The sequence below is a fragment of the Arvicanthis niloticus genome, chromosome 14 (assembly GCF_011762505.2).
Source record: "Arvicanthis niloticus isolate mArvNil1 chromosome 14, mArvNil1.pat.X, whole genome shotgun sequence".
NCBI classification, from domain to species: Eukaryota; Metazoa; Chordata; class Mammalia; order Rodentia; family Muridae; genus Arvicanthis; species Arvicanthis niloticus.
The window spans coordinates 40,640,497-40,665,827 of record NC_047671.1 but is presented as its reverse complement, the minus strand read 5'-3'; the positions used below and the strand labels follow the sequence as shown (position 1 = coordinate 40,665,827).

Below are 25,331 nucleotides of genomic sequence, written 5' to 3'. Positions count from 1 at the left end.
ACCAGCTCAATACATGTGGTACTGTGAAGTTAACACCAAAAGTAGTGGGGTGTGGGGTGCAGGAATGTGGGTTTCCAGACAGGTCTCCTTAACACAGCTGAAGCAATGGTGACTATTAACATGGGCATGAGGCTTGGCTAATACTCTTGGGAGGCAAACAGGAAAAGAGGGTATTAGGGTGGTTGACATGCACCTCCTTTTTAATTCTGTATTTATGAGGAAAAGGAAAGGGAGAAGACAGTATCAGTTTCTAGGAAAGCCTTCATGGTTTCAGGGTACAATGGTTACAGACCATGAACAATGATTCCTCTAAAAAGCAAAACAAAACCTAGTGATGTCTTACGTATCACAAACACCAGTCTAGATGGTCTGAGGCAAGTCTTGGAACAAAGGGTTATGCTCCTGTCCTCAGCTGTACACGGGGTGGGAGGGTGGGGCTCTGAGGGACTGCTCAGATGGCAGGTACAATATGGTAGTTTTGAGTAAACAATTCGAATTTGTCCTTGTCAATCTTTCTCTTTTTCTGAAAGTTTTTATTATTATTATTTTATTTTAAGGACAAAACCAAACCCAAATCAAACTGGAAAAAAGAAAGAGACAAAGAGACCACCAAATAAACTGTTTATATGAAAACAATGCTCTTGGTTTACAGTGTGCAGACAGTTCTTTTGTTCATGATAGAGTAAACAAAGGCTCCTTCTATGTGCTTCAGCAAATGAAAACTAAGGGAGGGGGAAAACCACACATACGCACACACACTACCCTTCCCAACCCTCTACAAACAACAAACAGATAAAAGAATTAAAGAACAAAAAACAGAAACAAACAAAAAAATTACTTTTGCCCCAGAAATGGATTTTACAGCATCCATTGTGGTTTGCTTGTATTTTGGGGTACCCATTAATCACAGCAGGGACCAGCCTGCCTGGTCTATTTCCTGGTTGATTCTCTGTGCATCGCCTGGGTGTGCTGAAGGCACAGCTCAGAGACTCCTCCCAATAGCCTCCCCAACCACCACAGCAAGCTCCAGTCAGTGGACACAGCAGAAAGGAGAGCTGGGACTTTAGTCCCCTCTCTGCTGGCTCAGGAAGATGTTACCATATTGAAATGATCTGGGAATATAAGGGAGGAGTGGGCTCTGGGAAAGGGGATTTTTCCACCCACAACACTGGGGGTCCATGCTCTGTAGCACAGGCAAAGGGTGGTTGGAGTTGGCACAACGGAAGGCAGTTGAACTAAAGGGTGTCACCCAGCCTTTGACATTACAACCATCACTACCAGGTTTGTTCCATTTGCTTGTCTCCAATCTTCCAGAGGGCTGAATGGAGGGCAGGGTTTAAATAAATATCTGCCTTTATTTCAAGTAGGAAAAGAAAGTTGATCATAACGACAGTTTACAAGTGTATACAACTCAGGGTGTAAGGCACAAATTTACATGTGGAAAACAGGCTATTCACAGATGTAACCTCATGAAACACCCGTGTGATCAAATCATTAATTTATGCAAGGTAGCAGCCAGCATATTAATTAGTTCACACAGTTTGTGGATTTTTGTTTGCTGTCTCACATGCAAGGTGAAATGAGATGGAGCGGGGAGGTTTCACAAGCTAGTGCCTTCCTGACGGTGGGATCCTTAGACAAAGCCATGTTTACAGCAATGGGGCACGGGTGCCGTTCTAAACATTTCTGTCCTGGTTGGAAGTTAGACTCTGGAAGGATTTTTAAACATTTTTTTTTCCTCTTGGCCAGAAACCCAACTGACAAATTAACTAGATTTAAATAAATATACCTTCCTAGCACTTTCCTTTAGCTGTGTTTCCTAACTGACCCGATAGTCCAAACACAAAGCTCAGAATTCCAGCTCCAACTTATTTACTCAGTGAATTTATTGTAAAAATAAAGAAACTCAATTATTCCAGTTAATGGATTTCACGTTAAATAGTTTTTAACTTTCCACGGGCTTCTGCAGAGCTGTTCATACGGTGGTATTTGGAAGAGTCTTTTCCTTGAGGAAAAAGAAAGGGGTGAACAATAAATAAGAGTTACTTGCGTTAACGGTCACGTTATTCATTAAAAGCGAAGAGGGGCAGAAATCTATGACATCGTCGCCCAACATGGCATTTACCTGCTATAACAAAGCTGTAACACTGGTGGGCATTTCACAGTATCTGCGCATAGTAAACTTCTGCCATTGTTAAAGTCTGAGTTAGAATGATCAAGAATCCTTTATTATTATTATTTTTTTAAATTTTGATGATTTTTTTTTTTTTTTTTAAAAATGTATTTGTGAAAGTAAAGTTTCGAACGCTTAGCCAAGTTTGGTAACGTCCTGTGTAGTCACGGACGAAATGTTGTGGTTGTTGTTTACCATTGTGTGTGTGTGTGTGTGTGGTGGTGGTGGTGGTGGTGATGGTGGTGATGGTGTGTGTGTGTGTGTGTGTGTGTGTAGTGCACGCACGTGAGTGTGGCCTGTGCCTGTGTTCATGTGGGAATGGGGTGGAGATGTGCTTTTGGCTCGTGTTGTGATGATACTGAAGTCTTTTTGTGAGTCCGACCTGCTGTGGGATATGGAGGCGTGTGAAGGAAGAGAACGGAGGTGACTTGCTAAACCTTCACCAAACCACATGGCCCAATTTTTGAGAGTATCCCTGTGTCCCAGGAGGAGGACCCAGCGTCCTCAGCTCCTCCAGGGCCATCTTGGTCGGGTGGATGGATACTCGAGGCAGTGGAGACCTTGCTCAGCTGGGTGGGTGCCTCGCCTCATCTGATGCTTCAATTCCTGGTCCCCAACCCCTGGGATTATGTACACGCATCATTGGGCTTCATGGATGTGGAAAGGGGAGCAAAGGAAGGTTTGGGGGGTACATCTGGCTTTAGCGAGGGGGTGCGCTTCAGCCCCGACCTCGTCAGTGAGTTGTAGGCATTGAGGCTGGGCTGCCTCGAAACAGTCACGGCCTGGCCAGAGGGCTGGGAGCTGTGCACCTGGATAGAGTCCACCCGCTGCGGGGCGGGAGGTGGGTTGTCTCCCCGGCCAAAGCTCTGGTTCCTGGAGAGGTGGGAGGAATTGGAGGAGTTAGTATTGTTTCTTTTGAGAGTGGTAGCCTGGTGGCTTCTCGTGAGCGAGTTCGTGGGGTAGCTCCTCTTATATTCAAGCCCATAGGAGGAGGAGTGTTGCATTTCCAGCCGCTTGCTCAGGCCGGTCTGTGACAGTGAGGCTCCTGGGGGACCCAGGGAGGCCTCGCGCTGTGGAACTTTGGGGGGCAGGCTGTCCAGGTTCTCCACAAGGTTCACCCCATGGTTGGGACTCTTGCTGCTCAGATGCTCTTTGATGGTCTTATACTCGAGGGTGGCAGCCTGGTCCTCCAGTGCCATCTGAGCCACCACCTCGCTCATTTTGGGCTGATCTACGTACTCATGCTGGTAGCCCTGCTGCGTGATGGGCAGAACCACCACGCTGGGGATGTGGCTTGGGGAGGCCCGGAGGGGTAGGTCCGTGGGAATCACAGGAGAGCCCATGGGAGGCATGTCCTTGGTGCAGGCATTGATGAGGTTCTGGTTCCTCTCCCACTCGCGACTGCCACGGTTGGGTTTCCGCTTCTGCTGCAGCGTTGGGGTGGACTCCGGGGTGGGCAAGGCGGTGAGGTCTAGGTGGTGTTGGTCAGCCTTGATGAGCATCTTGGCTGTGTTGCTAGGTGTGGCCAGCTTGCCGTTGTGCATGAGTGGTGTGAGAATGGCCTCGGGCTTTGGGTCCTTGGACTGGGTGTCCCCAAAGAGGCCACTGAGTTTGGTGACACTGCTCATGGATCCCCGACGCGAGTGGGTGAGCTCTTTCTCCTTGCGCTGCACGACTGCCACGTCTTTGCGCCGGTGATCGCACACACAATACACGATGATGCCCGAGAAGACGGCCCCCATGACAAAAGCCAGAATGACTGCAATGGCCAAGAGGGTGACAGGAACGAGCTGGTCGTTGCTTTTGAGGTAACTTTCCCGAATCACTCCTGCAATAGACATCGCACATGGCGTTAAGAAACGCAAAGCACACTGGGAGGCATACCGGTGTTTGGCAATCATACTGTTAATTAATAACAGTAATAAGTGGCGATAGCACCTCTGCATAGCTCATCTTCAGGGCGCAGCTTGTCAAACATTAACTAATCAATCCTCCCTGCCCCCACACCACCCCAGCCAGCCCTGGGATGTGTATGTAAATCGATTTTATTTGTTGCCTTCTTTGGTGGCTTTCCTTCTCTCTGGTACGGATTTTTCAACTTCTTTCTAAGGACAATGGCTGGCAGGGTCAAAATGTATTTATCTGCCTTTTCCTTTTGATCTTTCCCACCTTCTATAGAATTAGAATAAATGAGCTATTTGGGTCTGGAGAAAGTAGTAACAATTTTATGCATGTTAAACGAACAAATCACACAACAATCTAACTTTCCCATTCAGCCTTTTCTTGATGACTGCCTTCTGGGGGGAGGAGGGGCTCTGTCTGGAGAAAGGCATGTTTGCTTTTGAATCTACAAGAGGATAGAGGGGTTTGTGTCACCACAGTGAAAAATAGCTGAAGCTCACAGGTTACAATATTTACATTTATTTTGCATGAAAAAAGGAAAACCCACACTCAATTTCAGGTAAATATGCAGCAGAACTGAAAGAATATTTAAATCAGGGCCCGTTATGGGCTTGTAACATGTCAGGTCCCATTATTACTCTTAGGGCTTGCTGTCACCATGAGAGTCTTCGGCAGACCTGATCTCTTCGATTTAATAAAAATGATGTGGCTACCCCTGTCTATTATCTTCCACTACATTAACCAAGAAGCTTCGTATCTGAAGAAGAAAAAAAAAAAAAAAGGTTGCTTTCCTACCCTGCTTAATCAGTCAGCAAGCTGAACTCCTCTAATCAAATGCAAACACTAGAGCTTTTATTTTTTAATACCAAGCGTGAACAGACATCACAACCCTCAGATCCTAAGTGCTTGATGCCGCCGGTAGCTAAAAAACATAAAGTCTCAAATACTTCCCATCCCTGCCTCTGGAGAGTGAGGGAACATGAATACATTAGAGGCACTGCATGAGGGAGTGTAAACACTGTTCCTATTATGGGAAGATGGCAAGACAGAAAATGTACCTTGTCTGCTCTCTGGAGACACATTTTTCACCTGCTAAATCAACTCTTTCTGGAATATGTTAAATGTGCTTTACTGGCAACTGTGAGGGGCACTGGATTAGAAAGAGATGAAATAAGAAAAAAAAAAATCTCTACCTACTCCTAAACTTCTGCCATTTGACCCTTAAATTTCTGCTGATTGTTGCTGTTACATTTTAAAATGTCACATCCTAGACCTAGAAGAAACATAGCTCTGTCATGGGGGTGTTTCTGACTAAAATATTTTGATTACTAAAGTGAACGTTTCGAAACCCAGAGTACCTAGCTGGAAGATCATACTCTTTTCTCTCAGGGACCCTTTTATATTATGACATCATCACATGGCGCTTGCTCGGAGGTAGGGGGTGACCTTCCTGTAACAAAGAGTTGTGACTTCCAGTGGGAGTAGACAGAAGTAGCAAACACCTTTTCAATGCAAGATTTTATGATCAAGCAAATACCCTTGGTGATGGTGGGAAGGGGCGGACCAGGAACCCCAGGAAACACAGTGGAGATGGTAAGATATTGAGTAATTTCTCAATGTGACACTTCCCAAAGATTTCCAGACTTATCTTCATGAGCTTTTTAAGAGCTAAAAACCAAAAAGAAACAAAACAAAACAAAAATCCCAGCAGGGAAATGTGGTTCTAATTCCCACATTATATGTGTGGCGCTCCCCAGACAGTGGGGTGCCTTGCATTCAAATATGTTTTAATACCTATGCCTGAAAGAAAATGTGCTAATGAAGATTTCTTCCCAAAATTTACACTTCCTTTTTGTTGTGTTAAAATAACAACTGATTTTCCTTCGGTTCTGATTGTGTATGAAATTCTATTGCACACGTTCTCAACCTTCCTCCACATAACTGCACAAACAAATGTGCACACCTGTGAATAAAATGATTTCATTTCTCTCACTGATGTGGCCAGTTCCGAGGCTCTAACCATCATGGCAAGACAATCATCCACAGAGGGTAGTGGGTGGAAGTTCTCACCTCAATGGGCATCTCACAGTATCGCTTTAGACACTCATATTTAGTGTGGACTGACTTATAAGAAAAGTTGACTTATTAGAGAAAGCTGCCTACATACCTTTGCCATTCTAGAGGTTAAATGGTTCTCCCCGTTTAGAAGGTACAAGGAAAGGGTAGACTAAAGCAGAGCATTGGGACCAGATATCATAAGGACTGCCTATGTAACTTCTACAGCTTGGCCTAGCTAACATGATAACCAGTTGCAGAATGTTTTCTTTCATACACCAAGCTTGGTGATGAGTAAGAGGAATGGAAGACAGTTAGTCCCTTCTCCCTGTCCTTTGGGTATATATGGAGGAAAACTAGTAAGTTAGAAGGCCGGTCCCAGAAAGAAATGCTCTTTGTTCTAAAGTTTTGCAAATCAAAAAGCCATCTTCTAATCAGAGTATCCTAACTAGCTGTGTGTCATAAGCTCACACACACTGACCTACCGGAGAGAAAAACACCACCAGTCAGTCTGCAACTCCCACCTCCTCCTATACAGAGAACCATCAAGTCAGGCCCTCCTCCTGCAGGTTGCCCCCTTTAAAGAAGCTGGTCCTAAATCTTGAGTTTGCCCATGTGATTGAGTTCATCCCCTATCTGCCCCTTGCTAGTTAGTTGGCCATGTCCTGCCATGTATCCCCTACCCCACAACCCCCCTGTACAGAATGTGACTTCAGTACAACATGGCAGGAGCAATCCATTTACATCATTGGGAGCCCTGTGCAATGACCACATTTATCCACTGCTTCTTGTCCATAATTCTAGTTCCTAAATATTCTTCTTTCACGTGCAAAGGTCTTTAGCTGTCTGAGACTCATAGAAACCACTAGCAAAAGCCTTTTTTTTTTTTTTTATACCAGCAAAGACTTTTTAAGCTGATGACATCTGAATTCAGGTTTCTGGTTGTTAACAAGTCAAGTAGGATGAGACTTTCCAGGAAAATGGCGTGCCTATTTTTTTCAGACTCATTTTGCTAGGTAAGTAGTGCCTTACAAACAACGACCGCAAAAAGCCTCTCTGTATCTCTTCATATTTTAGGTGAGAAAAGCAAGGGGGGCTTTGCTTATCGGGTTAGACAAATTCAGAAACCCTAAGCTCCATGTTAAAAACAGAAGAGTTAGTAGACACAAACTGAAGCTTGGAAAGGAGTATTTATTTTGGAAATGCCTTCCAAGCTTAAAGATGGCTGGGCATATCATGAAAATCAGCAAGAGTATTCATGGCAACGATGAAATTAATTTTGTAATCTAGCCACAGTGAAGGTTTGAACACAAAGCTCCGCCTAAGAGGCCTAGTGAGGCTGATTCAAGCAGCATTACATAAGACTTCAAAGGGTCTGGAGTCTTGGGTCCTCACCTACAGACTGGTGACATTTTGGAGAGTGGCTTAACAGCCCTGGACCTCAGAATTTTCATCTATAAACCTGGGCTCAACACAGTCTTGCTGCCTTCAGGAGGGTAGGATAATCAAATGAAGACCCAGAAAGTGCTGGAATGCCAGTTTGGGAGACAGAACTAAAGACAGAAGACTGTACAAAAGGTAAATGGAAGGTTAGTGGCTCTCAGGATGGTAAGTCACAGCATCTCTGGTTGAGCATACCAGTTATTCATCCTCCCAGGCAGGAAGGCAGACACATTCTTACTGCTTCCTATGGTATAAAATGTTGCCACAGAGATGAGAGGACACTCAAGGTAACACATGAGAATGTTTTCATTTCAGGATAGCTTGTAGGTCCTGAACCTTGAAATAATTAAAACAAAGCTTGGAATATACTGAGCAAACCCAAGGAAAAAAAAAAAGAGTTAGATGCCCAGTGGACTAATAATTCCATATTCAGCTCCTCGAAGCAGTTGCCACACTACTTGAACTTGTCACCCTGGCCTTCCTCAGAACTCAGAGTTATGTAGCTTAATAAATAGACTATTGAACATGTGGGTTTTCAGTACATTGTAAGGACATTTTAAAACACATTTCTAAACCCTGTGGGTCATCTTTGGATTGGCTATATAACCTTGGTTTGGAAGTCTCAGAAAGGCATGATCTTCAGTTATGATTTTGATAGAATTTTGGTATTAACACCTATCAGACAAATAAGAATCTATAAAGGTACCCAGGTATTTGCTCAAAACAAGAAGAGAAACTGTCTTATAAATGAAAAGAAATTGGCTTTGGGATAATTGCAAAGAAGCCCATGAGGGTGAAAGGGTTATTTATGATAATTGATATTCCAGGGAGATTGCTTAATTCGAAACAAATGCATCTGTGCAAAGAGCAAAGGGCCATAGGCCAGGGCCAGAATGAACATCCATTGCTTCAGATGTTGTGTAGAAGCCTGGGAATGTGACAGTCTCACCTGGCCAAGTACCTACACAGGATGCAGAAGGAAAAGAATAGCCTTTTCCACCCTGTGCTGTTGACATGCTTTCTCTCAATTCCCAGGACTTCTGTTCTCACCGGTTGAAATTGGTGCATTGGGAACAAAAACAGTATCAGAAAAATACGTCGGATTGATTCATTAACCACCAGCTATTTCTCACCAGTCATAAGGTGCTAAATGGATCTTCGTTTCCACTTTCCTGTTGCAGGAGGCGAGGAGCACAATGGCACAGAGATTTCTCTGAAATCATGCCTTAAATTGGTAGAACTAAGAAGGGTAGATTCTCTGTACTTTTTTTCCTTTTTGAAGTGAGAGTTTTCAGGTTGCCTGGAGGCCTCGGTAAGGGAATTTGAAGCTCTTTAGAGGCCAAAGCAATGAAAAGATTATGAATGATACTGCCCCTGGGCTCTGCAACACACGATTCAAAATAAGAGCAATTATAGATTGTAAAATCAAAAGAAGCCCTGATACAGTTCTGAGTTTTCCCATGATGACCTTGCAAATGAATTCTAAAATGTCAGAAACCCAATCCTCTGTTTAGAGACATGGCTTTGGTAAGTAGGTAGATGCTTCCTCTGCGCTTGCCTCGCCTTGGTCTGGCCTGTAGGACAGCACACTTGAGATAGGATGCTACCTCCCAACTCTGGGTTAGAATGAGATTCTCTTGGTGTCTGTCTTTGTATTCTCCTGATATTAGCATCTTTGAGGCTGCCCTTGCCAGATAGACATTTCCTGAGCACACTAAAGCACAGAGCTGGGAGGCTGGGGGTGGTGGTGGTGGTGGTGAGGGAGGCACAAGCCAGGATGGGGAAGGGAGGCAGACCTTGCACTTAACTCCACCCAAAGTATAGAAATAGAATAGGGTGCATCATTCCTATTCCAAGGCCAAACAAAAGTTTTAACAAGGAGATGACATTGAGCTAAGCTTTAAGGAAGATGTGTAGGTCTGTAGAGATGGAGTCCAGTGACAGCTGCCTCCACATCAATAGGGAGGAATCTAACTTTTTTTCTGGTCCCTTATACTTTAGTGTGACCCATCCTGCTGCACTGTCCTTTGATACTGGAATTTCACACAGCTTTGCCCCCTCTGTCTGGGACCATCTCCCACCTTCTCACAAATGTGGCTCAATTATTAGAGTCTAAGCTTTAAAGAGAACTTCTCACTCTGGGCCAGGTCTACTTTCTATGTGTATTCTGGAACCCTGATCCTCTCCCCTGTAATAATTACTGGCAAGATGAGTACTTTATGCTTGTCTTTTTTGGTGAGGCTAGTCTAACAGAAATAAAGTCACCACTTAGTCCCAGGAAGAAAGATGTTCAGCAGATATCTCTTAAACCAACTGTAAATAAACGTGTGGGTGAATGAATACAGCTGGAGGAAAACTAGGAAAAATAAAGCCATGAGCATCTTGGGAGAAAGAGTTGGATAGCCTTGAATGACAAAAAAAGTGTGTAGAAGACCTGGCAGATTTAAAAGCAAAGTTCTTTCCTCTTGTCAGGGAAGATGATGCTAAGATTGCTTTGTTCTATATTAAATTCATTACTGCAAAACTACTAGCTTACAAAAAAAACCCAGAGCCAAGTACCCTTGCATCAAAAGCACAGCTATTATCCTTATCACTCTTTTTAAAATTAGAACTCTCAATCTCCAAGTGTACCTATTACCTGCCATTTACGCAGAGACCTGGGAGGTGCTAAATGACCTATCAAAGCCGACAAACGTAGATAAAATCACTTCTGCCTAGGAAACGAAAAACCTGAGCCCCACTCCCCCCCCTCCCCCCCAACCTCTCCAGTGACCTCTCTCCTGGTCTAAGACACAGGCGGCCAGGAAACTCGAAATGGTTAAGTGTATACTTTAGCCTCTCGTCCTCGATCAGTGGGCTGCCTGTTTCCGAGCTGCGGTAGTATGATGGATGTGTCTGTCTCCATAGTGAACTGATTAATAGGCATCTGTGTAGAGCGGACCCGGTGACCACAAAGACAACAAAGCTTCTCTGTGTCCTTTAGAGAAATATGCAAAGGCAGAAAGGAGGATGGACATTTCCTCCATCGTTGAGCCAGAGGGGGTTTGTGTTGGGTCTGAGAACTAAGAACGATGGCAAAACCCCAAGAAAAGCCCTGGAGTCAGATCCCCTAAAAATAGACTCTCGATTCTGCCGTATAGTAAGACAAGCCTGCAATTTTCCTTGAAATCCTCATAACAACTTGAGTGAATAGAATCTAACAACCCAATTTTTCTTGTTTGAAAATCTTATTGCAACAAACTGCCAGGCTCAGAGTCCTCTAAGGCAATCAGAATGAATGAAGCAACCGAGAGCCAGCGAGCACCAGGGCTAACCACACAGAGCTCACTGTAATCCCTATGAAGAGAAGAAAGCAAGCAGCGGGAAAGCCTCGACTGTAGGCAATCTCTTCTTTGGGCCACACCCCTGCCCATAGGGATGGCCACACTGAAAAATCAAGTGGTAGCTTTTTGTGGTTACTTTGGCAGGAAACAACGTTCTACTTGTCTTAGGACTAACGTTATCCAGATGGTTTGGAATAGACTGAACACGCCAGCAGCCCTGGAAATGGGCTCGAATTTATAACTCAAACTTTCCTCATTTTATTATTTTTTTCCTGGCATTTTATGGATTAAGCATTGGGAGGAGTCACAGTCTTTCAAGATGTCTAAAGGTAGTGACTCATGATATCTGAGGCTAGGCAGCTTCCTACCATGGCTAGTTAATAACCCCAGTTTAGGACTCACACATTGAAATGAAGCTTACTGTGGTTAACTGTGGATGAACCCATTGCCAGATCTGTCACCTCTGAAACCGATACAGTTTTGGTTGGGATGCCTTTATGTAAGGAGAAAGGAGGGCAAGCGTGAAACTCAAGCCACTTTATTGTAGAACACTGCCTTCATTTCCCCCTGAGCTCTGTTCCCTCATCATTTGCAGCTCCACTGGTTTAGACCTGACCTTGCCAGTGGGAGTATATATTCAGAAGGTATATTAGATTAGTGTCTCTGTTGGATTGAGAGTCACAGTACGGTAATTTTTAAAGTCATGCCTTGGAATGTTGGTCTGTGGGCCCATGGTTTAGAACCGTTATTGTCCCCATAAGTTTAGTAATTGTTTTTTGTGCTTTTGCACAATTTATTTTAGTATTTTTAATTATATGTGAGTGTTGCGGGGAATGTATGCACACACTCAACCTGGTGTCAGTGGAGGGTAAAAGTATCAGCTCCCTCTTTACAGATAGTTTTAAGCTGACTGATGTGGGTGTTGGGAACTCAGCCTTGGTCCTCTGCAGAGCTGAATATACTCTTAACCGCCCGATAGATATGCTGAAGCCATATCTTCAGCTCCATTTGTGAAACTTCCAAGGCTTATTTTCCTGCCCTAATATTTTCTTTCTAGAAAAGACTGAGATCTTAACATCGATAAAGATTCCCTGAAATCAGATCAACTTCCTCATCCTGTCTTCTCCCTTTGTTTTGTAATGGGGCATCACACTGTAAAATGGGGAACTGGGTATCCTTATAAAATTGGAAAATTCAGACAATTCTTTGTTTGGATTATGTATAGTGCTTTGATTTTTCCCTACAAAGCAAGCAAAGATAAAATAAATAAGAGGGCTGAGATCTGCCTTAAAAGATGACCCTGGGAGGTGGTAGTAATGAACATTAACTCTGCGGTTACAAAGACCTAGATTTCAGACATGATTCTATAAATAACCTACTCTGTGATCTATGGGCATGTTTCTCAATCAGCCTGAGAGACATGGGGTATAAAATGAGGGTTATTAGAAGGATGAAATGGGCTAAGGTGGCAAGCTGTTCTGGACACACGCAACAGCAGTATTTATAAAATTTCAGAAGAGCTGTCTGCCTTGAACAAGTCTCAAGACGCTATGTTAGTTAAGATCGGAGAAAAAGATCAAAACGTACAGCCCCAAAGTCTTGGAAAATGAGCTTCAAAAGGATGCTCCATGAACAACTTCAATGGTCATGACTCAGAGCTACCCAGCATCAGTATCACCTTGGATAAAGATACAACTCTTCAGGTCCAGCTTAGACTCCGACCCCCACCCCATGCTCCACATCAGAGCTTAGCTGGGGTCAGATGCTGGGATTCTTGTGTTCACTAACATTTTTGAATCTTACCTTAAATGTCATTGGTAATTTTTTTTTAAAAGAAAATAAAACTATATGATTTAGTTCAGATACAGCTGAGGTGAGAGATAATCAGGTTTTCAAAATGTTTTGTAAAAAACGTAAGAAGTAGTTGAACCAAGTGTGCCTTGGTGTTCAACGTGCCCATCTTCAGGTTATATGTATAATTTCTTTACTATAATTAACACTAACTTTCTAACAAAGAATACTAAAGTGATGTTATTTTATTACAAAACAACAAAATCTATCACATTTCTTCCTTTCACAAATTCCTTTCTTTTGGCTTTTCAAAGATTTACTTTTATTATTTTTGTTCATGTGCATGTCCCTGTGTGGGGGCATGTGCACATGGCAAAATTATTACATAGCCCCTAAAATATGCTACCACGCTCACAATGCCAAACCAAACCAAACCAAACCACTCCAACTTGTTAGTCCCGTAGCTTCTGGGAAGATACATATGGTCTCTAGTGGCCCTAACATTGAGGGCATATTCCAGTTTTTGTAACAGTAGCCACTGGCTACTGATTGGATTGTTTAACTCAGATGTGTCCCTGATTGGATCAGCCCAGGTATGACTGGATCTCAGGGGAAGAAAAAGCAGATTGCTTCTGAGTGCCCAGTTTTGGGTAAATTCACCTTCTTTATTGGACCACATCTACATCAGCTTCTCCCCCCCCCCAAAAAAAACCCACTTTATCAGTATTTGTATATACATACATACTTATACATGTATACATATAAACATACATATATGAACAATAATTAAATAAGATATATTTGAAAAGTATTGGGGTTGGGAAGAGTGGGAGGAAGGAGAGAAAGAAAAAATTATGTAAATACAGTGCTCATATATGAAATTCTCAAAAAGGAATCCATTTTTTAAAAAACTACATCAGCTTCTTAATCTCCACTCATGACAACGGATAATTGCTTGGGGTGTGTAAAAATTGTCCTCTGCATGACTAGACACAAGGAAAGGAACCCAGGAAGGTCCTCTTTCTTTATATTTTTTTTTCAACTAAGAGGAGGAACCTGAGATCTTTTTCATATTAAGGTACTGCTTTATGATAATGAAAAAAAAAAAAAAAAACCAGCAGGGCAGTGCCCTCAGTGGAACTTGGCACCTCGGGTCTGTTAAGGAGAGCGGAATTGGAAAGTGCATAGAAATGCATGACATTTCAAGTTACATTAAATTTCTGTTGTGTGCTTTTAAATCACAGAGTGCAAGGCCAATCAGCATTTAGGATGTATTTATTACCTTAACAAATGTCAGACGATTGTGTCCAGGCTTATCTATTATTTATGAATAACAAGAGGCCAGAGGACTGCAAACGACATACTTTAATATGCCTAAAAGGTTAGTCATAATATAGTTTACAGCCCTATAAATGTCTTTACACCATTTCCCCCTTCAAATAAAGCATTGTCAGTAGCTGTCCATATGGAACTTCTATTATTTCTATACCATTTATAATGACCGCTTCTGACTCCACTGAAGGAATGGTAGATGCATGTTTGAAAAGAAATAGATCCTTGTAAAAATATGAACTTTAAAAATAACCAGGGTGGAAAAATTCCAATTACTCCATTTAAAGCGAACCACATCACACAGACAGTTCTCAAGCTACAGACTTGGAAGAAGTTAAGAAATATTAATTGAAGATGACAAACCTCCACATTGTCTATAATGGGCTCTTTGACACTGACTAAAATCCTATCTAATATGTGCCCAATATATCCCTGTATGCCCAACTATGTTTCAGTAGTTCGCTTCAGGGCCTTAGTGATATTTAAAGTGCTAAAGAGATTTATGTCTGATGAGGTTCACGGGACTTCGTCTGACAGACAGTCCATTCGGTGCTTGGTGCACTTTGCTGGGTGTTACTTATCACTTTAAGCAGACTGTATTGCCCTGGTACCTGCAACAGAGCACAGCTTTTCGTGTCCTTTCTCTCGGGTGCAGTGGTGTTTGTTACAAGCCCTACAGAGCTGGAGGCCATTCTCACTCGTAATGTTAAAAGAAGAGCAGCTATTCTTAGGAAATTACCCGTTTTATTTAGCCCTCTGTAGGACAGTCTGCCTACCGAATGAGGGCTGCACAGGAAGCTGGCTCAGAAGTCTTAAAATCAACAAACCACACAGAACTAGGTGAGGAGTAGGCTCTGAGAGAAAGCTAATATGGTTTTTCCATTCTTACAGGGGACCCAAACTCTTAAATTGACTCTTCACAATTTCATTATGAAGACACAACTGAATCTAGAGGGAGCACAGTGCAGTTGGATCAATTAAAGAGCAAGTGTGGAACTGCTCCAGATGTTCTGTTAATAAGATCACGCCTAGCCTAGTCCCCGGAGTCCTTGAAAGTTCCCTTAGCTGTCAGAAAACTTTGTCATTGTGTGTGTGTTTTTTCTACAAAAGATGGGAGAGAGTGGAAAAAAAAAAACAAAGAGAGACTGAGGGCAAAGGTGGATGAAGTGTCATGTCGGAATGACAGGGTCTGAGAACACAGCTACAGAGCAAAGCCAAGCAGCACAGCTAATGGTGGCTTTACTTACTTATTTTTTAATTCACCATGTTTCAAGCTGGTATTTTTAAAAGTAAAAGTTTAAGCTTTCCTAATCATAATTTAGAGCCTTCATTTTAGGAGAAAAATGGCTGGTATGTATATAAAAAAAAAAGTGGGGTGGGAGCGAGGTGGTTATCTCTAGAAAATTCCAATATCAGTGTACCGATTTGGGCAGGCAGGGAGAAGAAATAGCTTTTGCATTGCTGACATTTAGATTTTTTTTTCCCTTTCTACCCTTTCCACAATAATCTCATCAAGACCTTAGATGAATTCAGCTGGCTGTCAAGAGGATAGAAATTTAATTAGATCAGATCTACATCCTTGCCTGCACAACCGAAGGAACAACTGTGGTGTCTGCACGGGCCTCTCTGCCTGAGCCTCCTCCCTGAGATACATCCACAGAAGTTCCCACAGTCCCCACCCCAAGGCCCACACATGAACTGTCCACACTGCTGTTTTCCTAGGTCCTTCCCAAGGAAGGTCAGAGAGCACGAGTCGATTCTGCTTCTGGGAGGTGACCCAAATAACATCCCAAAGCTAACACACTCTTGTCTCAGCCTCTGTGGCTTTCATGTGGCACACCATGTTCCAGATTACATCGTTCAGCGCTTAAGTAATGAGACAGAGAGGCCCCACTTTGGGGACCAGCTTCCCTGTGCTTTACCTGGAATCGAGTGTTTGGTTGGATGCAAGGAACATCTACTGGAAAAATGTCACAGGAAGCAGTGACACATGTTAGAACCAAAACTGATATAAGACTCCCTTCCCCAAGTTCCTAGAATCTATGTAATCTGTAACTGCATGTGAGCAAGCCACCAGCCTAGTACACACGCTCTGTTAATCCCCCTTTGTCTTTTCTTTCCCCTGGTCTCTGTCTTCTGCTGTCTCTTGGAAAGCCAAGACCCTTTAGCACCACATTTAGGGCACCGTGCTCTCATTTTGAGCTCAGTTTCATTCCAGCACTCACAGCCTTGATCAAGTTCATCGCCCCACATGTCACCCCACATGACATGCCTCCTAATGACTCACCCTGAGCCTGGACAGCTTGGTGGCTTGTCCACTCGATTTGTACTCCTTGCAATGCATCTCTGCAACGCCAACTTCCTGGCCTTCTCCTAGTCAACCCCACTTGAAACCAGTCACGGCCTGCTTTTACCTTCTCAGTGCTCTCTCTGCTTCTCTTTCCTTCTCTTGCACCACCAAGAGCTAGCTGTGTATCTTGCCTATTAACTGTAAATGGCTACTGCACGTTCTTATCAAAATCTGTATCTTCTTTAACACTCAGCAGAAGACCTACATTTCCATCTGGATGTCAGAAACAGATGAATGTTTTTGTGTGTGCGCACGCGCGTGCACGAGAGAGAGCGTGCACAGGACAGAGGACAACCTTGGGTGGCATTCCTCAGAATACCATCTTTTATGTGTGTGTATGTGTGTTTGTGCACAGGTACAAACACACATGAGTACAATGCTAAGGTTGCATGCACATGCTACCACATCTAGGTGTTTAGCTGGATGGTAAGGAATAGAATTCAGGTTCTATGCTTGTCCACAATACACTCTACTGAGTGGGCTGTATGCACAACCTTAAGAAAGTTTGCTCTTGGTCTTTCTTTGACACGAATGTTTTTGTCACACCACTATTGAACTATGATTTTCCAGTGCTTTTTCAGTTCTAGTCCCCACAGACAAACAAACATCAGGATGTCACCAAACACGTATCTGGATCATTTGACAGTTGCTAAAAACTTTATGTTAAATAAACTTGAAAGTAAGTTTAAGTGTATTAAGGGTCTTGCTTGGGAGCAATTTTATTTCTGAGCTTTCTTGAGATAACTGTCATTTAGAGTCTGCTCTTAGTGGCTACAAATACCAAAACTAGGTTTCAGACCAATATGCTAATTTTAGTGATCATTTCTAAACTATCACAGAAAGATGTGTGTGTGTCTGGGTCTCTCTCTCTCTCTCTCTCTCTCTCTTTCTCTCTCTCTCTCTCTCTCTTTCTGTGTGTGTGTGTGTATGTGTATTTCAAGACAAGGTTTCTCTGAGTATCCTTAGCTGTCCTGGAGCTTGCTCTACAGACAAGGCTTTCCTGGAACTCTTGCCCCTTGAGTACTAGGATCAAAGGCATGCACCACCACTGCCAAGCTACAGAAGGAATTTTTAACTTGATTTCCTCTGGTATGGTTTATTCTTAAATTCCAAGTGTAGTCCAGAGGCTAGCTCTGAGACAGGTTCCCAGAACCTCACTGAGTTCTCCAGCACTGCCTCATGCTGGGAACAGGCGCTACTTAGCTTTTTGGCATCGTGACACAAGCTAGAGTCACTTGGGAAGGGGGAAGCTCAAGTAAGAATTGGGTTAGTTTGTGAGCAATGCCATCCCATGGCAGGTGGTTCTGGCTTATCTAAGAATGGCAACCATGGAGAGAAAGCCAGGAAGCACCATTCTTCTATGGTTCCTGCCTCTGCTCCTGCTTGAGCTCCTGCCTTGACTTTCCTTAACAGCGGGCTGTTGCTGAGAAGTGTGAGTCAAGTAAGCTCTTCCTTCCCCAAATTGCTTTTGTTTATGGTGTTTATCACAGCGACACAAAGCAAACCAGGACACTGCTACTGTTAAACTTCAGATACAGAATAATACTTTGGAGAAAGTATGTCCCATGAGGGACATATTTATCTAGGACAAATAAATAGGGGTAAGGTAGCAAAAAATACTTGGTACTTGGCTAACTAGAAGCTTAGATAAACAGTAGTGCTTTAAGAAAAAAAATATATCTCATGCAATATTTGGTATATGCTTACACTGCAAAGCATTCAGTTTTACCTAAATATTTGAAAAGTAGTATTTAAGTGTATCTGAAGTTTAAATTTATCTGAGTTTGTTGTATTTTACCAAGTAAGCCTCCTTTTCTACTTCCAACAATGTGGGTCCATGACTCCAACACTCCCACAATCATTTAAAACTATTTAAATTAGTGTGTGTGTGTTACTTCTCTTGCACAGACTTTCCTCGGTCCCACCAGAAGCTAGCTGTGTATCTAATCCACTAACTGTAAGCTGCTTCTGCTAGCTCCTATGACATTCTTTTTCAATATCTAGCACAAGACTTACATTTGTACATGGATACTTGTTGAATTAACAAAGAAACAGAAGAATGTGTGTGTGTGTGTGTGTGTGTGTGTGTATACATAGGTTGGTGCTATGGTGTGCATGTGTAGGTCAAAGGCTAATTTGATTGTCAGTTCTCTCTCTCCATCATGAAGATTCCAGAGATCAAACTCACGTCCTTAGGATTTTACCCTCAGTGCCATTTCTCCAGCCTACAGACATTTTTTTTTAATACAAACTTGAAAGTTTCAGGGGTTAGAACAGCTTGACAAAAATTATAAAAATGATATTAAATCTTTATGGGGTGGGCCTAGTATAACACACACTTAGAAATGCTAGCATTTTAAGAGTTTTATTTTCCTTACCAACAATACCGTAGGCTTGTATACCATTTTTCTATGAACAGTACATGCGATACCTTCCATCCATCCTCTTTTCCCAAACAGAAATAAAGAAACTCTTGATTAAGGCAGTCCTCCCTCCCTCAGTAAAGCCAGTCCTCCTTTCTCAGCTGCCTTGCCTCTGACCATCCATGTTTGATAGCAGCCTTTTCCCTAGGAGCTTCCTGGAGAGCATTCATGCTCCATAGTCAGATCCAAAGACAGCTGTGATGCTACCTAAAAACTATGCAATCACTGTGGTTTGCTTTTAAACTTTAGTGAAAGCACCAGCTATTCAGTAAGTCAGTGTTTGCAAAATTTTGGATATAAATCCTGTATCCAACACACCCGTTTTCCTCTTTTCCCAGTTTGGTGATCTAGTACTGCTGTGATATTGGTACTGAAGGAAAGGACTGGTAAGATGGGCTGGGATGCAGCATCCATCCATCCAAGAGTGCCACACCCACTTTGTTGCAGCCAGGGCCTGCATCTCTTCCTGTGTATGTCTTGGCCTGGCTCACAGAGGCCATGCAGACCAGATAGACCTTTGTCACCTTCATTTTTACTTGGGCATCATGTGCCTTGTGGCTGAATATGCCTCGGACAGCAAGTGGGGGAGTGTCTGTCTCACTCCATTAGCTCCTCAATGCTATCCAAAATTGCACTACAGAATCAGTGATAAATTATGCCTGAGACTTTAGAAAACGTTTTTGTGTCAGCATGTCACCGAAGAAAGAGCACAAAGCATCTGGCCTAAGTCGAGAAAGCAAGAGGTCTGTTTCTCTTCACATACCATCATGAAGAATAACGTTTTCTGTGCATAAAATCACGTGTATATACTTTGATAAGAGCCAAAATTTTACTTTTCTTGGGAAAACTAACATGCTTTAAAATACCGAATCAGGTAGGTTTTAAGTGTTTGCATCTATTAAAAGGTAAGACTAATTGGATCTGGGCTCTGTGGTTCAGTGTGCTGCACTCCAGTTGTATAGATTCCCCAGTCTGTCAGCACAGAGGACCTGACTCTGAAGGTCTGGAACTCGGAGTGAATGGAAAGGAAAGGACAAAGGGCCATCGTGTGTATCTTCAGGACATGGGAACATGTGACAGCCCACAGAAGCAGAGGTGCTGGAGCTAAACTTTTCCTCAGGCTATAGTGTGGTTACAAGCTAGCTGCATCTTATCCTAGGGAGTTCACAACCAATGGAGAGAAAATGACAAAAATCAACCAACCAAACAAAATTCCCCCCCAAACAAATAAACAAACCCATGATGGATATGTATAAGCCTACAGAGGCTAATTTCTTTATAGTGTATATCTACTGTCTTTATATTTGTACTTGACTAAAATTTTCATCCCCACTTCCAAAGCTTCGTTGCCAAGACAGAAACAGGTAGAACACAGGACTGACAGTTTCAACACTGACTCCCGATCATGTGGCCTTAAAGGGCCCAGAGAGCCCAGGGTTTGCAAGTTATCATATCTCCTTCTGAGCACCAAGGGTAGTGTTCTTGGTAGCAGCTTCATCCTTCCTGGACTCTGTTGATCCCTCTAGGCCAGCGTGACCAAACTTTAGTAAGTCAAGAAGTATTTCTATGACTCTAGCCACACCATCTCGTACTACCTGATTTACTTAGTAGGATATCCCTATGACCTACAGAATTACCCGTTACTTAATACTTGCTTTAAATTAACTTTAATTTACTCAATGTATTTGACATGGAGACTTTCCATCACCATTACATACATACTGACTTTTTATGGGCAGAAAGCTAACTTTAAATTTAACTGAGAGTAAAACGATGTTCATTCTAGTTGGGTCTGGCTGCAAGACAAGGCTCCCTTCTAAAGCCTGATGTTCACTCTTGTTTACACAGGGACAGCAGTGAGTTTAGGGAGCTATTGCTGACACAGCACCCGTGGAGACTATCCTCTGATATGATGAAGAGGCTTGAGGCAGGGAGCATAGATTTCTTCCATACCACTTGCTCCTCCTGAAGGGCACAATGTCCCTGAACATGATGTCACCTAAAGCATCCTCATCCCATGTAAGGTGCTACACATCCTCTTGGATTGCCTCTTAGAGGCAATACTGTCATAGGCGATGGTGCATTAAGAGAGTAAGCAATTGGCAATAAAGAGGATTGCTGACAAATTCTATTTCATATTGTTATATTCAGGATGAACACGAAAACATGGGCAATCCACATGCCATCCCCAGCAGACTTCCTATGTCTTACCAGAAGCTAATTTCCCAAACATAATTACACACTGATTAAAATACTGTCTACAGTTACTATTCATTTCATTTTAATTTAAATGAAATGAATACTTTTCCCCCTTGCCTATATATACGGCCATATCCTTTTGACTAAAGGTGTCCAGACGATAACATCTCAGTCTATCAATTTCCAAAGATGGATAAGCGTACAACAATTCTGGCATTTCTCACCAAATGAGAACACCTACTTTTCTAGTTACCATTTCATCTGCTTTCAAAGGACTCATGAGAAAACTAAGCAATGAAGTTTGAAGAGGGGCATTATTCTGCTCGGAGTTCACACACATATCCCAACAGCAGGCTTGGGGTTGATGGTTCATATTTGTACCACAGCAGTGGCAGCTTTGTGTCTGCCCATTTCCTTGCTGTAGCCCTCTTGGGGGATCTGTTTTTATACCATTTTTTTTTTTTTAAAAGTGGTTTGTTTGTTTGTTTAATGTACACTATCACTCCCTTCAGACACACCAGAAGAGGGCTTCAGATCTCATTACAGATGGTTGTGACCCACCATATGGTTGCTGGGAATTGAACTCAGGTCCTCTGGAAGAGTTGTCAGTGCTGAGCCATCTCTCCAGCCACCCCCCCCCCCACTTCTATTTTCAGTAAGAGAAGAAAGGTACAAGAGTGGCCATTCACTCCAGAGTTTGTCTAATTTAAAAATCAAAGCTCTTATTTCTTCTGCTGTGGGGAGGCGCGGTGGAGGGTAAGCCAGGGCTAAAAATAAACCGAGTTCTCCCTTTTATTTATATGTAATTAGAGCCCCTTTGTAACTACCCAGTACCACCTCAATGGTTATTGGATGAATACATGATATATATAGTTTTAGATGTGGCAAAAACCCAGAAAGAAGTAGTCAAGCCGCATCTAATTTATCAAGTAGATGATTAAAAGGCTCCAGATATCCAGGGACCCAGAGATAAAACACAGTGGTTGTGTGTGTGTGTGTGTGTGTGTGTGTGTGTGTGTTGTGTGTGTGTGTGTGTGTTTTAAACTAATAAATCCAGGGCTTGGAAGATATCAGGCATTAAAAAAAAAAAAGAAAAAAAAAAGAAGTATGGCAAGAGACATTAGACAAGGCCAGTAGGGTAATGCAGAGCGAGGCTAGTTACTAAGAGAGAAAAATTACTTCATTTTCTATGATGATGCTCCTTTGTGCCTCACAGGTCTCCTCTTGTGCTTTGTTAGTGTGATGGTATATCTGCACAACGTCTAAATGCTACTTACAGTACAGAAGGACAGAGCCTTGGAACAGTCCACGGGGTGGGGGTGGGGCAGAGGGCTTGGGGGTCTACTATTTTGAAAGGGGAGGCTAAGAGCAATGGTAGCAGAAGAGGGTTAGACTGCAAGGTGAGGACGGTGCTGTGACAGTGGTGCGGGATGCACTGGGTTAAACCAAGACCAAAGACATGACAAGGAAAAGAAGGAAAATGAGCCAACATACTCTGGAAGTGCAGATGTGTTTTGGAGTGTGGAGTGAACAAAGAATGTGCCCAGCCCAGGATCAACCAGTAGCCATGCAGAGCTAAGGCACTGGGGACATGCTGTTCACTGACACTCGTTTAATGGCTCCAATGAAAGGGCGCTGGGCACGTGACTCCTAATAGGCTGGTCCATGGACACAGTTTCTGCTTAGTGGAGAAACGTGAAGCATCTTAGAAACAATTCCAGAGTATCTTTGGCTCCGAAAGCTGGAGAACACATGTGTCAACATTCCCATGAGACAATCGGCCCAGTGAAAAGAGCACTCGCAGAGGCCCTCGGAAAACCCAGACAGGTCCAGCATCCTAGCAGATGCTGAACATGAGGATGCGACGTCATTAAAGCACCAACATCAGGAGATGGAAAGAAGCCAGGAGAGCACAGGTTGGGTCGGGTTGAGGGACATCATAGTGAGTCAGAAAAGGAGCAAGGATGTTTCCAACAGAGTGACGTCATCACCAAGTCATACCACATAGTGCTGGGCAAAACAAAACAGACGTCGGAAACAAATCATGAACAGCAAACAGAAGGGTTGTTCAGAGAAAAGAAGAAATCAAAAATCATAAAAAAAAAAAAATCACAGTACAGGGAACATTAAGCTCTATCATTTTCAATTTTGGCATAACAACTCATTGGCATTGCCCCATCAGTGAGATACCGGACACTGTCAAAAAAAAAAAAATCAAAATCATCTTTGATGGGGCAAGGCAAGGAGGCTGGTCATAGCACAAGAACAGCAACCATGTTAAACACCCATGCAGTCAACTCTGCCACCATTGTCTGACGCTATGCAGACTGCTTCCAGCTCCCTCAGCACTTAGAATAAGACCCGGGAAAGTGAACAATGCCGGATTTTAAAACAATCTGTCAAGGCACTAATTGGACTCTCCTTGAGAGCCTCCGTTCCTTAGGGGGAGCCGACGAATGGAAGAAATCCATGCTGCCCCTCTCAGTGAAGAATGGAGAAAAGGACTGCAACCCATGCTTGACTAGAAAGACTTCTTCCCTCCAGAAAATTCTAACAGGCAAAACCAAAGCGATTCAGTCAGGGATGAAGAATCTGAGTTCTGAAGCCACACACAAACAATGTCACATGCTGAGGCCTGCAGCCTGCTGGGCAGTTTCCCCTTTACTGAATACTTTCTCAGGCTGGTAAGGACAGATATCCCTCTAACTTAAAGGGGCTGGTGAGACACAACCAGCTTTGTTCTTCTTTAAATAGATTTGAAGCAGGACATACAAAGAAACAGAAGTCTATAGAAGAATAAGGAAGTCAGCAAAGAGGACACACAGGAGAACAGGGTAAAGGGGCCATCTTTACCACTTAGGCTTTGAAACTAGGGCAAGAGAGTACATTGTCCTCACAGGACAAAGCAGTTTAAAAAAAATATATGAAAAATTAGCATGGGAGTCTGTCCAGAAAGGAGTTTATCCAAGACCAAAAAAAAAAAAAAAAAAAAAAAAAAAAAAAAAAAACCTCCAAGAAGGCATGATATAGATTGTCCTCCAAGGGTCCCTGTGGATGCCTGACCCTCAAAACTCCAACCCTAGCTGGGATGGGACTCTTGAAAACATATAGAAGCAAACAATTCTGAATTGGGGGAGATGGCCCAGCAACATAAGGGCCTTTGAGGCCCTGATTTACAAGACTGTTTTCGAGATAAGTAAAGGCTTCTCTGCTCGCAGCTGCGGCTGAAGTAGGATGTGTTACCAGAAGCAGCAAACAGCTAGAAAAAGCCATGACATTTCCTGTCTGGAGGCCAGCACAGAAAGCAAAGGAGAATTTAGGACAGTTCACAGTAGAGTCCCTTTCATTTAGCGAGGCTTCCTTTCCGTTGCAAATGCATAGCAATTCTCCTTGATTAAATAACATATTTTTGTTTCGGCTCTGGTCCTCTAAGGGTGATTACAATCGTCCGTGGAGCACAGGCCTATTCAGATTCAGCACCACGAGAGAGGGGCCAGCGCTAGCCTCAAGTTACTGACTAGCAGGTTTTCACTTCCCGTTGCTTTTACTTGCCAAAACCTGCACAGTATTTCATCCCATTAAAATGGGGGGAAAGGGTCTAAAACCTCACAGCATCAGACTAGGAGGAGTTCAGAGAAGTGGGAAGGGATCAGAGGAGCTAGCGTTGGTTCTGAAGCAGCCTGTGCCTCTTCTGAGGAAGCCCTGGGGACATGCTATTTGTTCTGTGTGGTTTCTCCTAGGTCAGAGAACAAATGGGGATCAAGCCTGACTCAAGGGCTGGGTTGCAGTCTTTTCTAAGATGCTTTCAGTGATGGTGCCCGGGAGGTTCCTAACGCTGCAAGGATCCAGCTGGAAGCAGGTACACAGTCCTCCCCTTTCCCCCACCCCTCTCCCCCACCCCCACCCCCAGGAAGTGGCACTTCCAAGGCCTTACCCTTCTTGTCCTGGTGGTTATGAGAGGACACTGCCCCCAAAGGGTCTGTGCTGCCGGGTGCCTCCAGCAAGTCGTTCCAGTCCAGCATGCCTCCCCTAGACTCATACCCGTCTTGGGATGCCGAATCTGACGTAGTGGTGCTGGGATAGAGGGAACTGGCGTGCCCTGTTTTCATCACAAATACAGTTAGGGAAACAACACCCAAGACTGAATTCCCTTTGGTCAATTTGGTTAGGAGCTAGGATACCCATGATGACCTTGAGATGGAAGGCAAGCCTTAGCAATGACAGGGCTTGCTGGTGTAAGTTGGTGTGTGTGTGTGTGTGTGTGTGATACCTATATTGTATTCAGCAGAAGATCCTTTGAACTTATAGTCAGAGAATGAAGGGACAGAGGCAGTCTCAGC

General features: G+C 43.3%; 1 protein-coding gene across 5 annotated transcripts in view; it reads right to left on the bottom strand.

The window, feature by feature from the left end:
* Positions 1-604: 604 nt before the first annotated feature.
* The window catches only part of Sema6a (semaphorin 6A), a 120,396-nt gene continuing 95,669 nt past the window's right edge, over positions 605-25,331 (bottom strand). For 4 of the 5 annotated variants that reach the window (XM_034518180.2, XM_034518181.2, XM_076912664.1 and 1 more), the window contains 2 exons: positions 24,926-25,090; positions 605-4,001 (listed from right to left, as the gene is read on the bottom strand). In XM_034518180.2, coding sequence (XP_034374071.1) covers positions 2,800-4,001; positions 24,926-25,090 — 1,367 coding nt within the window. In that variant the 3' untranslated portion in view covers positions 605-2,799. The remainder of the gene's footprint in view (positions 4,002-24,925; positions 25,091-25,331) is intronic. The other variant, XM_034518182.2, reaches the window with a different exon arrangement.